This window comes from Lycium barbarum, chromosome 5 (assembly GCF_019175385.1).
Source record: "Lycium barbarum isolate Lr01 chromosome 5, ASM1917538v2, whole genome shotgun sequence".
NCBI classification, from domain to species: Eukaryota; Viridiplantae; Streptophyta; class Magnoliopsida; order Solanales; family Solanaceae; genus Lycium; species Lycium barbarum.
This window is the reverse complement of record NC_083341.1, coordinates 82,569,707-82,584,034: the sequence shown is the minus strand read 5'-3', so window position 1 is coordinate 82,584,034 and position 14,328 is coordinate 82,569,707. Positions and strand designations below refer to the sequence as shown.

The window sequence follows — 14,328 nt, the reverse complement described above, 5'->3', positions numbered from 1 at the left end:
AACCCATCTTATTGCAAGTTGAAAATGGGTTAACCCATATTTACCAATATTTTAAAGGGTAACATACATAAATAGCTACAATTTATAGGCGTCTAATATGATATAGCTAGAGTTTGGGTTATTACATTTCGTAGGTAGTATTTACCAGCAATGCTGTGTATTCCGATGTATTTAAATACATGAGTATATAAATTGATGTATCCTTTTTCTTTGATTGTATTTGAATGTATTCGACCGCCGATTGAACGAATTTGAGCTCCGATCAGCAAGGCGCAACGCTAGTGGCGATCAGATCTGAAACCGATTGAATGTATTTGACTGTATTTGAAGATAGTCGAGCTCCGAAATAAAGCGACCGCAGGCGTATTCACAACAACCCGATCTCATATCTGAAATACAACGACTACTGGCATATCCGACTATGTTTTGACTATATTTGAATGTATTCGAGCTCAGATTAAGAAGAGGGGTGAGGGAGCAGAGAGCATTCAATCCTCAAACAACAAAAATTCAAAAAAAATACACGAATATTCGGCTGTATTTCAGTTCACTATATTCATTCATAACTATTTTTACATTATATTCAATTCACTGTATTCAATTCGGTTGTATTCAAACAACAAAAATTCAAAAAACTACAGAGATTTGCCGAAATACAAGAGAAATTACAAAAAAAAATATATTGTATTTACATTCAAAAATGTAAAATACACTCAAAACCGACCAGGTCTAACAAACACACTGTTTTCCGGCCAGATCTGAAACACCACAGCGACACCGCCAAATCTGAGACACCATGGCGACACCATCAAATCTGAAAAACACAGCACCGCCACAGTGTTTTCCAGCTAGATACGCCTTTCACGTCGTCTATTCTCTCCGTTCCAAACCCTGACTAACGTCCACCCCTACCCATGACTTCTTGTGACGATGATTTCTCTCTCCTCGGTGACGATAACGCCACTATCGTCGTCGCCTTCAGTAAGGGGGGAAAAAAAGAGGGGTGAGGGATAGATTGATACAACTTACACAAATCTTTGCACCACTGCTCCGTATGACTTCAAATCAAGATCAAAGAAAAAGAAAGGCAGAGATAGTTTGTGGCTTGAGAGTCTTAATCTCATCCCTACCCTGAAAAAGTAAAAAATAGTCTCAATAAAGGGTCCTGATGTATATGATGCTTTGTCTAGGATCATGGATTGAACTGTTTGGATTTTCTTCTCAAGAAAAAAATGAAGTTCGGAGAAAAGAGGTGTGAGGGAGAAGAGAGGAAGTGATGGGAATTGATACACAAATTAAAAGAATATAGCTACGAGCGGTAATATATTTTTCGTTGTAGCTACGTATGGTAATATATTTAAAGTGTAGTTATTATACTTGAATACCTCTTATATGTTAGCTACAGCATATAAAATGGCAGATTGCATGTGGGCTTAATATGAACAAGGTTGGGCAGGTTGCAAAAAGTTGGGTCAAAATTGCCACTGCTAGTTGAGTTGAGGATAGCAATACAAGAACTAAGGCCTACCCCAAGCTAAAAGGAAAACAATACAAAATATTGGAGAGAAACTATTTACCCGCCTATGCCCTCTCCTAAACTTATTTTTCTTCTACCCAGTCCAGCCGAAAATACTTACCTGAGTATCCACTCGCCCAAAACGCTTCCTCCATGATATCATCTCAGTATATTATATATCATAATGGTATTATGGAGGCTCGCATCGGGGTACTGTGCGATGAGAATGTGTCACCAAGGTTTAAAGGAGCAAGTACTATGAGATGAGAATGTGTCACCAAGGCTTAAAGGTAAATTCTACAGAGTGGTAGTTAGATCGACTTTGTTGTATGGAGCAAAATGTCGGCTAGTCAAGCTCACGTCTAGAAGATGAGTATAGCGGAGATGAAGATGCTCAGGTTGAAGTGTGGGTATACTAGGATGGGTATGGTTAGGAATGAAGTTATACGGGGCAAGGTGGAAGTCACTCTTGTGGTGGACAAGATGAGGGAAGCGCGATTGAGATTGTTCGGGCATGTGAAGAGGAGGTGTGAGGATACGCCAGTAAGGAGGTGTGAAAGGTTAGCTATAATGGGAGTTAGGAGAGGTAGAGGTAGACCGAAGAAGAATTGGGGGAAGGGAGAAGGTGATTAGACAAGACATGACACAACTCCAGCTTACTAAGGACATGACCCTAGATAGAAAAGTGTGGAGGTCGAGGATTAGGATAAGAGGTTAGTGGTAGCCGAGTATTTTCTTTATTAGTAGTATTAGTTAGTAATCGCGTAAATTCTTTTCTTCGAGGTGTAATACAATCTGTTTATTCTTCTGCTTTTATCTTGCTACTTTGTTGCCATATTTTTCTTGATATCATGCTTCAAATTCATTTTTTCTCTCGAGCTGAGGGTCAATTGGAAACAGCCTCCTACCCGACAAAGGTAGGGGTAAGGCCTGCGTTCATACAACCTTCCTCAGACCCACATATGAGAATACACTGGGTATGTTGTTGTTGTAATGGTATCATGGAAGACTGAGAGAGTGTCTCATTGATGGACTAAAGTAGTCCTCCATGATGGCATCTCAGTATATGGTATATACCACAATAATATCATGAAGGACTGAGGAGTGTTAATGAAGGACTGAAGCGGTCTTCCATGATATCATCATAGTATATGTACATAAGATGATATCATAGAGATTTTTTGAGAAAAGTGTGTTTTTTGAATAAATAAACATGATTCTCTATGATACTGTGTCAGTATATTATATATAGCATATGAATTTCAGAGAGGGTTGAGTGTTTTTGAAAGAAGTCCTATCTGATACCGTCATAGTATATAAGAGACAGGGCGATACCATATTGGTATCATAATTTCGAGGGCATGAAAGTAAGGGAGCATGGACGGGTAATTATTTTGTGTTTAGGAACATCTGCGTTCTTTCCCCAAAGCTACATCCGGTAACCGTTGGCAATATTCCAAGTAAAAGGGGTTGGAAGTGTTCAGAGTATCTTTCCAATCTCAAGATATTAAATATTAGTTATAAGTCGGCACAGTAAATCTACTTGCTTCAAAGCCTCAGATGGTTGCTTTACGTTGAAGTGAATGTTTTTGCTTCACCTAACTGCCTACACAAGGCAGATAGTATAAATGCTACCATTTCTGCCAGATGTTTGAAATCTTCAAACAGGTAACTCAAAGGAAGCGCTTTAAGTTTAGGAACAAAAGACACAACACCACCAAACTCTAGAAGGCATATGGACATCAAATAGCAAGTCAAAACTCACAGTTCGTTCAGGAGCACATTGTACAAGATACTCTTCTTTTATAGAACTATACTTCCTGAGAAACCTGAAACAGTTCAGAGATGGGGTATACTTCATTTTACACGCATCATTTCTGCATTCGTGCTATTTATAGTGCTACTACAGAGATCTTTCTTGCTTTCTTTGAGGAACAAAACGCCAGAGGTCCACCGCAATGTCAACCTCCTTTTTCTTGTGAAATTTGTACAGTTGTGGCACATCATATCGAAGCTGCAATTGAAAGAGGTCACAAAATTAAGTAGGCGTTTGGCCATGAAAATCAAATAATTTTCACTTGATTTGGTATTTTGGAGTTGGAGTTGAAGTTGGAGTTAAAGATGGAATTGTGTTTGGTTATAGTTTTTGCAAAGAATATTTGATTGTTTGAATGTATTGAAAGTGAAAAAAGTGAAGGAAAAAAAAAAGTGAAAAACAAGTTTTGGTTGTTTTCCAAATTCCATTTTGGTTGTTTTCCAAATTCGAAATACAACTTCAAGCTGTATTTGGAATTTTTATGCCCAAACACCAGAAAGTGAAAAAATTGAAAAAATATTCCGAAAAAAAGTGAATAATTCTCATGGACAAATGGGCCCTTATCACTAGCATCACCGAGAAGGAAAACCAAACATTGAATCAGGTTGCTTGATATTTAAGAACTGTTAGCTGAATACAAAAATAAATGTGCACCTCACATATAACTTCAGCACTTCTTGCATTATAATCTAGTAATGCTGCTCTTTTCACATGCTGTTACAACCACAGAAACAGAACAATTGAAAAAATTACATATATCCTCCTGAATATTAAATAGAACCTACAAATGTCAATCATGACCCTAGATCAGAGCACTCTTGCGCTAAAAAGAGTACTACTACAGATAATTGTATTGATAAAAATAAACAACTTCAGTTTTTCGCTTTTCTTGATAAGTGATAGCAACTTAATCTACAGGCAGAATAGCCTAATACATGCACCATTGTGTTATTCCAGCGCCCCCCCCCCACCCCCCCTACCCCTCTTACTCCACGAGTTTTCTAATGGATACTTGAACCTGTTCAAAAATATTATAATAAACATCTCTGGATTCGCGTGATGTTCGCTTTCTTGAAATGGAAACACATAAATATCAACGTCAGAATTTTCTATGACAATAATGATTTATTTTTTCCACATTATTTAAAAAATTCTATCTTGTTTTTTATTTTTTCGCTCCACCATATATTCCATAGGAAAATCGGCACTTCAATCAACACACAGTTCAATTTCTTCTCCTTTCACCACCACTGGAGTGTTCCCTTACTCTTGGTACACACTAAATCCAGTAAAAATGTCCAGGAAAGCAGGCTTGGATATAACCCACGACTGTTTTTCATGGCTTGACAGACAAGATCCAAACTCAGTTATTTATGTGTCATTCGGATCCACAACTACACTATCAGAGGAACAAAACAAAGAGCTGGCACTTGGTTTTAAAACAAAGTGGGCAAAAGTTCATCTGGGTTCCAAGAGAAGCAGATAAAAAAGGTGGGGATAATGTTAAAAAAGGACGTAATTTCAATTTGCCAGAAGGGTATGAAGAGAAATCTTGGCACACCCATCAAGTGGGGGTTTTATGAGCCATTATGGGTGGAATTCGCGCATTGAGAGCATTTCAATGGCGGCTGCTTGGCCGTGTCATTCAGATTAACTAGTTGATAACAAAACTACTGAAAATTGACATTAGGAAAATAGAGATGAATTAGTGACTACTATCAAAATTGAAAATTCAGTGAGATTCTGATCGCTTCTGCAGAAGGAGAGGAGCTGAGGCAGAGAGTAACAGATTTGAGTGGCGTTGTGAAGAAGTCAGTCAAGAATGGCTCCAGTCGCAAGGAGATGGATTCCTTTGTTGCTCATAAATTTACCTTTTGAGTTAGGAAAAACTAATGGAAACGAAGGAAAAATTTCTGATTGTTCAGTTTCTTGATGGGAAGCCTTGGAGCAACGGTAAAGTTGTCTCCGAGTGACCTATAGGTCAGGGGTTCAACCTGTAAAAGCAGCCACTAATGCTTGGTTCAAGCTGTAGAATCAAGTGAGTCATCTACAGTGTGCCACGGATATTGACTGTGTGGTTATTTTGAGACACTCGTTGTACCTTGGTGGCTTATTCCACATATGAACCACCAGGTGTTTTGAGTTCCATTTTTGGTGCTGCACTCTTGCATTTTTTGGGTGAATTAGCTCGAGTTATCGAGTGAGTGGTTCATCCTCTTTACTGGATTTATATAGAGGTGGTAATTTAAGGAGAAAAGGTGGTGATGATGGTGAAGGAGGAGGACCGGTGGCAGCGGTATATTTGAAGAAAAATGGGTGTTTCTTCTTCTTCATTTCTTCCTCTTTGCCGAGTGTTTTTCTTTTCCCTTTATTTTTTGCCTTTTTTCTTTTAGTTTTCCTAATTGTCCTTTTTAAGTCAAAATCTATCCATTCATGCTCCTTGTACGCGTGTATACGTCGCTTTTTGTCCAAATCAGCCATATCCATGCCACATAATGTCAGCCAACGGTCAGGAGCATTTAAAAGAGTTAAGTTCATTCAAGTAGAGGTGTCTACTTGAAAACTCATGGAATAAAGGGGGCCGGGATGCCAAAACAGTGAAATTAGAAGTTCTATAGGGCTAGACTGCCTAATTTATATCTACGTGATTTATGAGCAGTCAGCACAACAAAGTCAAGCACTTTCTTAGTTCATATTTAAGCCATTTAGTGTGGATGACAAGGAAATTTCTTTTCACCAATCATTCCCTCAATTATTGGAAGATCATATGGAAGAACATACTTCTCTTGTTGTGGTCTTATGCAAGGAATAAACAGCTTGAGAAGCAACCTGATACAGTCATAAAGTAACATATTAGAAACTTGGGAACAGATGAGGACTAAGTGCCAACATAATACACAAGAAGAGGATTTAATAAGTGTTGGATAACAGAAATATGCATAGGACAGCTGTACCTTCATTGCTGCAGAGAGAAAGTCCATGTCAGCACCTTTCCTCCGTGTACCAAAAGGTGGATTCATAACCACTGTTTCAACAATCTGACCTGCACATAGTTGAATATCAATTATGAGCCAGGTGTAAGAGATATGGAAAGTGGGGCGAGAAAGATACCTCTCCATTTTAAGTTTCTCATGTCGCATTGAATAAAATCCATGTCTAGCTGCAGAAGAAACGACGATTAGCACACAGATTAACGCAAAAAAAATTATAAAGAGAAATCAATCTAAAAGGATGAATGTTCCTCAACCTTACAACATAAAAAGAACACAACGCAATAACCTTGTCAAGAAAAAGATGGAATTACCTCAAGCTCACCCATGTTTGCAGATGCAATCTCAAGAGACTCAGTATCAATATCTAGCCCAATAACACTTCTGTTCAGAACAAAGTGTCAATATGACACCCTCAAAATTGACTTAAAAAAATGAGATAATGGTCAAAAACACATCTGAACCATCACGTTTTCGCAAGTTTTACACCCAAACTATCAGTTGTTTCTTTTTTCTACCTGAACTATCACCATCTATGTATTAAAGCACGCCTAGTTGAGTAGATGGCGATAGTTCAGGTAGGAAATGGGAACAACTGATAGTTGACCTAATCAGCTTCGAGGTGTGTTTTAATATATAGACAATGATAGGTCATGTAGGAAAAGGGCAATAGCTATAACAAAAATTGAGAAAATGTCTCCTTTAAATTTACGATTATCAAAAAAATAAGAAAATGTTGCAAAATTTATATTAAGCACATTCAATATAAGTTCAAGACACATAAGGGCCCTAACCATGTTTCAACTTGTGATCAATCCATAGGTACCGATAGAAAATAAATAAAACTAATGGTTGAGGTGTGATACTTGCGAAAAAGTAATAGCTCAGGTGTGTTTTTGACCATTAACTCTAAAAAAATCCATAGCACAAGGAACAAATAATAGTATTCCCACTCAACAGTAAAGTTATTAACATACTCAGCTCCTAAAAGACCCGCGCCAAGGCCTAATGTACCGCAACCACATCCAAAATCAGCTACCACCTTACTGTTCACATCCTCAAATGAATTCTCAGCCTAGAAAAAATATATTTTCAGAAATATCACCTCAAAACAAGATACCCTAACGAAACCTAAAGAAAAAATTCTAATATTAAAGCAAAAAGGATACAGAAAAAGGGTGGGGGAATTACATACAGTGAAAAGCATGCGAGAAGCAATGTGGGGTCCAGTAGGGTATTGTTCAAGTTCAATCTGTAATAGCCAAAAGAAGAAGACGTGTTTCTGTATTTAGAAATAAAGAATCAGAAAGCAAACATGAGTAGAGAGGAGAAGATTTATAAAAAAGGGGGAACCTTTGGAGTGGAGAACTGGTCAAGAGAACCAAGAAGACCTTCTAATTGCTTCAGCTTCATCCTTCACTGCTAAACCCTCTAATTCTTCTTGAAAGTAGAGAGAGAGAGTATTTTGTGAGGATCCGAGAAAACTACATAAATGGTGTTAGGTTCAAAATAATCCCTTTAACTATGCACTTAACAATTTTAGTTCTTTAGATTTGCCACAAGTTAACAAAATTAGTCCCTCCACTATGAGGGTTGATTAAAAATAGTTCCTTAAGTATGCACTTAACATTTTTGGTCCTTTAAGTTCGCCAAAAGTTAATACTTTTAGTCTCTGATAAAATATTCATCGAACTCTATTTATTAGATTTGATGAAAACTATAAAAAAAAATTAGCAAGAATTTACATTTAGAGGTATACATTACTAAAGAAAAGATCAAATACCTCGGGACAAAACTGACATAAGTAAATCAGAAATAGCAGAAACTTCAAAAATTGTCACTATTAAAAACAAGTGAAAAAACGATGGACGGAAACCAATGGATAAAATCAAGAAACATTATTTTTAAAAAATTTATTGGTTTTTACGAAAACCAACGGATGTCCGTCGGTTATTTTTGAGGAAAAATGTGCGGAAACTCTTTTTTAAAAAAAAAAAAAAAAAAAGAATCACTACGATGGAAGTATTTATTTTTATATCGGGTTTTCAGTAAAAATGAGTCTAGTGTATTTTACTTAGCCAATAAACTCTCTCGGTTTTAATCAACAGAGTCTGTCGGTATTTGTGTTTCGAGACATTGTTTTCTGACATTATCAAGTCCGTAGGTTTTTACTTGGTTTTCCTTATAACTGATTGACGTCCGTTGGTTTTGTCCCGAGATATTTGGTATTTTCTTTAGTAATGTGTATCTCTAAATGTGAGTTCTCTAATTTTTTCCTTTTTTTTTTCATAGTTCTCATCAAATCTAACAAACAGAGTTCGATGAATATTTTGTCGGAGACTAAAAGTGTTAACTTGTGGCGAACTTAAAGGATAAAAAATGTTAAGTGCATACTTAAGGGACTATTTTTAACCAACTCTCATAGTAAATAGACTATTTTTGTTAACTTGTGGAAAACTTAAAGGACCAAAACCGTTAAGTGCATAGTTAAACTACTATTTTGAACCTACTTTCATAGTTAAAGGACCATTTATATCCTTTTCTCGGAAAAACCCCTACCCCAGCATTTTCCAATAGAGACTACAACATCAGCCCAATCAACTTCTAAGGAGTAATTAGCACTTCCCTATTTTCTGTTGGTCTTTAATTTTTGCCCCTCATAACAAATCTAATTTTTTTTTTGCGGGGTATAAATTTATATTTTTTGTATCATAATATTTTATAAAGGGTGAAAATTATTTTCACCCCCCAACTTTACTTTAAAAATCAATCTCCCCCTCAACTTTGAACAATAGTCATTCTTCTCCTTTTATCCTATGCAATGTCTATTTCGTCCTTGTTATTTTCAATCCTCCATTTATATAATACATTTCTATATTATATGTAATATTTATTTTCTTAACTTAGGTATTTATAAATATATTTAAGTTCATTAACATATTAAGTGGAATAATACTTTTATGAATTTGTCACGAAATCTAGTGCTATTTTTTATGATTGTTATCTCAATATTTTTTTCGTAACTGGAAATTTTATTACCAAAGTATAGTAATATTTATAAATTATTTCTACATATGCATTAAATATATGTATGTACAAGCATGTCTATGTATAATTAAATTTAACGTCTCTCTTATTCTCTGTTGTCCATAAAAATAAACAAGTTTTTGGTTGTAATTAATGGAATATTTCTTAAATTTTAATTTAAAATTCATTCACATTATAAATAAACAATTTTTAAGAATTTGTCTCTATTGTTTTTTTTTTTTTTGTATTAGTTGCATTAAAATATATTTATAAAGTTATTATTACCTGTTATTTTCAGTTGTATAAAAAGATATTGGAGTTTTGATTGTTATTAATAAATTTATTGTTTTTATTCTACTAATTTATTTCATTATAAAATATTATTAACTTATATGCTCAATTAGTATTTCCCACTTTTTTTTCACCCAAAAGATAAAATTTATTTTTTATAGGAAATTTGTTACATAGATTAAAAAAAATGAAGAATATCTTGATTTTAAAAAGTAAAAGAAGAAGAAGAAAAAAGTTGATAATGTAAGGGTAAAATAGAAATTTAAAAAAGTCAATCAGAATAAAGGGGCAAGAATGACTATTGTTCAAAGTTGAGGGGGAGTTTGATTTTTAAAGCAAAGTTGGGGGTTTTAAATGATTTTCACCCATTTATAAATTATGTCATGCGTCCTTAAAAAACTTATACACTATTAGACATAAGTTTAATTTTGAAAGGCAAAATTAAAACCAGCCCATTTGAGTGGAAAATCGTGCAATTTCTTCGAGGGTTATTTGCACAAATGGCCCTATTTCATGGTGGTATTTAATTTTTGTCCTTGAGCACTTTTGGTGCGGTATAAATCAAATCTCGGCCACCATAGTAAGCATTTAACTTCGGCATATGTATCATAACATCCCACAAGTTATGTTGGACAAGGAAAAACTTTCAACACTCAACATAATCTGAAAAAAAGCATAAGTTTAGATTACGCTCGACAAAGTTTACATTTAGCTTTGGCATATGTATTATAACATCCACACAAGTTATTCCAGAAAAGGTAAAACTTTCACCACTCAACATAATCTGAAAAATACTACAAAACTTATGTTGCATCATTTAATTCCCACAAAACTTGTGTCAAGTGAGGTAAATTCAGTTGCCGAAGATAAAAATATTAAAAAACTGATACCGAGCGAAGCAAGTCTGAATATTTTCATTAAACAAGCTATAGAGATAAAAATAAAAAACCACATATATTAGGGACAAATTTTAAAGACCAGTGCATTTGAACGGCCATCGGTGCAAAAACTTCATGAACTTCTAGTGAAAATATTTGCACTTTTGACCCCATTTTCTGTTGGTCTTAATTTTTTACCCCTCAAGGCAAACAATATTTTTGCGGGACATTAATTTATACCTTCGCATCCTAATAGTTATGCCCCAACTACTTAAAAAATTTATATCCCGCTAGACATAAATTTAATTTTAAAGAGTAAAGGTTAATGACCGGTCTATTTGAAGCAAAAATTAAGGGAAAACAACACAGATTGCCCATAAAAAGCAAAATAATTACCCACGTATGCCCCCATCCTCTATCAGTATATAGAAACCAATCGCGTTTCGACAAAGTTTCCTCATTCCTTTTATTTATGCACTTAGCTTCAGCTTTCTAGTCATGTACTTGTTTAGAGTTGTGAGTATGAGTTAGTAGATTCTGTTTGGGTTGTAGAATAAGGAGTGTAGTTTCCTTTTTATGTGGGCATGAGCATAAGCTCTTGTTTGGAGTTAAATGGAGATCTATTTAAGTTTCAGTTTGTTTCTCTTGCTCCTCTCTTCTATATTTGCTGCCTAGAGTTTAAATAGTTTTTATTTGATTAAGCGCTGGTTGTATTTGGTTATTTCTTCTTTGTTCGGGTATATGTCCAAATCCATTTGTGTGTTCCTGTGGGAATGAATAATCCTTATTCCAGTTTAGTCCAGCCCTGGGCATTTCGAACTTCTAAAGTCCTGATATGCTGCATGAGATATAGCATGTTACAATCTATGTCTTGACTAGCTTTGTTTAGGTAAACATCTTGTGTGGGATTAGTTTTGTTACTCCTCAATGTGTTGGCTCTGTCTAATTTGGAATGCAGTTAATCTTAGTAAAATCTGGTGAACATTAGCCCATGTGGTTTACCTTGATGTCTTCTAATCCAAGTATGTAAATCTGAAAATTTCCTCATTTGTTGAAATATACTCAAACATGTGTTACACTATTAAAAACGAATTGTGTGTATTTGATGTGGTTTAACTCAATTAAATGCTAAGTTTTCTCTCTTCTTTTACTCGTTCTTTTCTTTATTTTTATGCATGAAATCACCTGAGTACGAGTCCAATGGAATCATCTTTTCTCCATATTCTGTGTTGGGCTAAATCCCAACATAACATTACTGAGTCAGCCTCACTGTCCAGATCGAGAAACAACAAAAGGACTCGTCCTGAAGCCCATATAGCACACCAACAACAGCAGCATCAGTTCAGTCCATGGGCGCAAATGGGCCCTAAGCCCATACGTTTGAATTTTTCTCCTTCATTTACATTACCTTAGTTATTTGTTTAAATTGTTGATTTCTGATGTTGTATGACTAACTTTTTACCTTGTTTTACTTTTCTTAATCTAGTTGAATACCTAAGTCAAAACGTGAGAATCATAGTCGCTAAAAATGTTTGAATGATGGTTTTGTATTGTACGAAATGTTTCAAGTCAAGTGAAGTATTTTTTTTTTCAGAATTCCGGACCTGTTTTCCAACATGACATGATTACATTTTTAACGCAAGGGAATTTCCAGAAATGATGAATGAAGGAAATGTTTTTTATTTTTTTCAAAAAATGGTTTAGTAATTAAATATTTCAACTGAGTGGGAAAACGTATTTTTTAGCATAGTTAACTGATTGGTTCAGAAAGCAAAATCTTCATTTTTGGGCCATTAACATACTCGGAGGGTTTGAGACAAAAAATGATCTTGTATAAAGTGTGTTTAACCTTAAAATGGAGAACAATTAAATTTATGTGCGGTGCCAAAGATATGTGACTTAATTTAATCCGAGATTAGATTACACGATAAATGAAATATGCAGATCTGACCAAATGTGAAATGATGACTCACTTCGGGTATCAGGAACCGAGGTCGAACCCTTCTGACCGGGTGTTTACACAATGAATAACAAAAGGCAACCTTAGAAAAGATAACTGAACTCAAACGATACTATTGCTTTATTAGTATATGAATGCTCTCTTTTTCTCTATTGCCGAACCCCCTCAATGAATGAGAACCTCCTCTTTATATAATAGAGGAGTCCTAACCCTAGTACAATTCTAAGTAAGGAAAAGAAATTTGTTGACAGCTGTTGCCGAGATTGGTGCCGAAATATACGACTGAGGGCGGATATTCCGGTCTTCTCCTCATGGTTGTAACCGCCTCTTCTACCTGCTTTAACACCTCGTTATAGATCGAGCTTGAAGCCTTATCCCCGATAAGTCGGTCGTATCCTGGCCGAGCCTCACCTTGACATTAGGAAACCGAGTATGTCCATATCCTCGATTTTACCCGTATACAGATAGTCCCCCCATTTCCCGAGATGAAATTTTGACTGCGGGAAATGGACAAAAATAAAGCTGAGCAGCTACATACATCTACCTAGGACAAGACTTTCTAGTTAACACTTCACTCTGCCCGATGCTAAGTCATTATTACTTAGCCGCCAAATCTTTTTTGGGAGACCTCCTTGTGTTAGAGTCCTTGACACGTTACAGGACACCTTGATTTCCTTTCTATATATAGTCCATGTATTCTTCCTTTCTCATGCATCTGTGCTTCTTCAAATCTAAGCTTTGCTTCTCCAAAAATAAACCTTACTGTGATTTCCGTATTGAGCCCATAGCCCTCCTCGAACTTTGAACCTTCTTCCATCAGGGCGTGATCATCCATTGTTAGGGTAAACCTGTCGCGAATATGGCTTACGTTCCATTATTGACCCAAGGTGAAGATCAATCTTCATTCTTGCCGCCAACGGGAGCCGCCAGTTCTGATAAGGAGCTAGAATCTCTCGCTGCCGATATCCTCCCGTCGGGATTTAACTATACGAACGACTGCAAAATTTCTTACCATTTTGATTCGATGGAGAATTTCGAATCCTGTATCGATGATGGCACCATTATCGTAGTCAGGGAAGATTGTAACTTAGGCGCAGATGTTTACGTTCCCCCTGTTGGGAATGGCGTGAAACTAAATCATCATGTTTTCGGCTACTCGTTGTCATACACTTACCCTTATGCCATTAGGTTTACTCTCCCTGTTCCTCGAGTGATTGAGGACTTTTGTCATCGATATCAGATATGTATCGGACAGATCGCCCCACAGATTTGGAGACTTGTGTACTGTATTGAGAAGTTGGATAATATAGCCGGGGTGACCTTCACCCTTGACCATTTACTTCATATATACATACCTCGGGTGATCTGAGGGGGAATTGTTCATCTGCTTCCTCGGGGAAATCGAAGCCTGATTGACCTCGAAGATGATTATGACTGAGGGTGGCTTCATCGGTTTATGATGATACGCACAGGTCAACTTCATCGTTCATCGTTCATCGTCCATCGTCTACCGATTTTCCTGAGGTGTGGAACCCTTCACCAAATCCGGTTGAACCTGAGCTCAATACAGTTATCTTTGAATGAGTGGTTGCCGTTCTTGGAGGAGAATGGCACCCGAAGGGTGGAAAAGCAAAAGCCATGGTAATTTCTTAATCCGATCACTTCGACCCTTATTTCTCCATATTATGTCTCAACCCAATGTATCTGAATTTTAGGACTTCCGACGAGTAGAACTTCTAAGGGAAAGATCGTAGCCGAGGATGTCGTTTGGGGAAGAAGAACATCTGCGCCGCTGAGGGCACCTGGACGCAGAGAGACTGGAATCTTCCTAGTTAGACATTCGGGGGTTG

General features: G+C 36.3%; 1 protein-coding gene across 1 annotated transcript; it reads right to left on the bottom strand.

The window, feature by feature from the left end:
- Window positions 1-3,239: 3,239 nt before the first annotated feature.
- LOC132641029 (uncharacterized) lies at window positions 3,240-7,831 on the bottom strand. Its single transcript, XM_060357881.1, has 9 exons — window positions 7,676-7,831; window positions 7,518-7,574; window positions 7,300-7,397; window positions 6,637-6,706; window positions 6,444-6,492; window positions 6,287-6,375; window positions 6,114-6,161; window positions 3,987-4,046; window positions 3,240-3,530 (listed from the first exon to the last, which is right to left on the bottom strand). Exons 1-9 carry the CDS (start codon window positions 7,733-7,735, stop codon window positions 3,420-3,422), a joined length of 642 nt encoding a protein of 213 aa, XP_060213864.1. The 5' UTR covers window positions 7,736-7,831; the 3' UTR covers window positions 3,240-3,419.
- Between the last annotated feature and the right edge of the window lie 6,497 nt (window positions 7,832-14,328).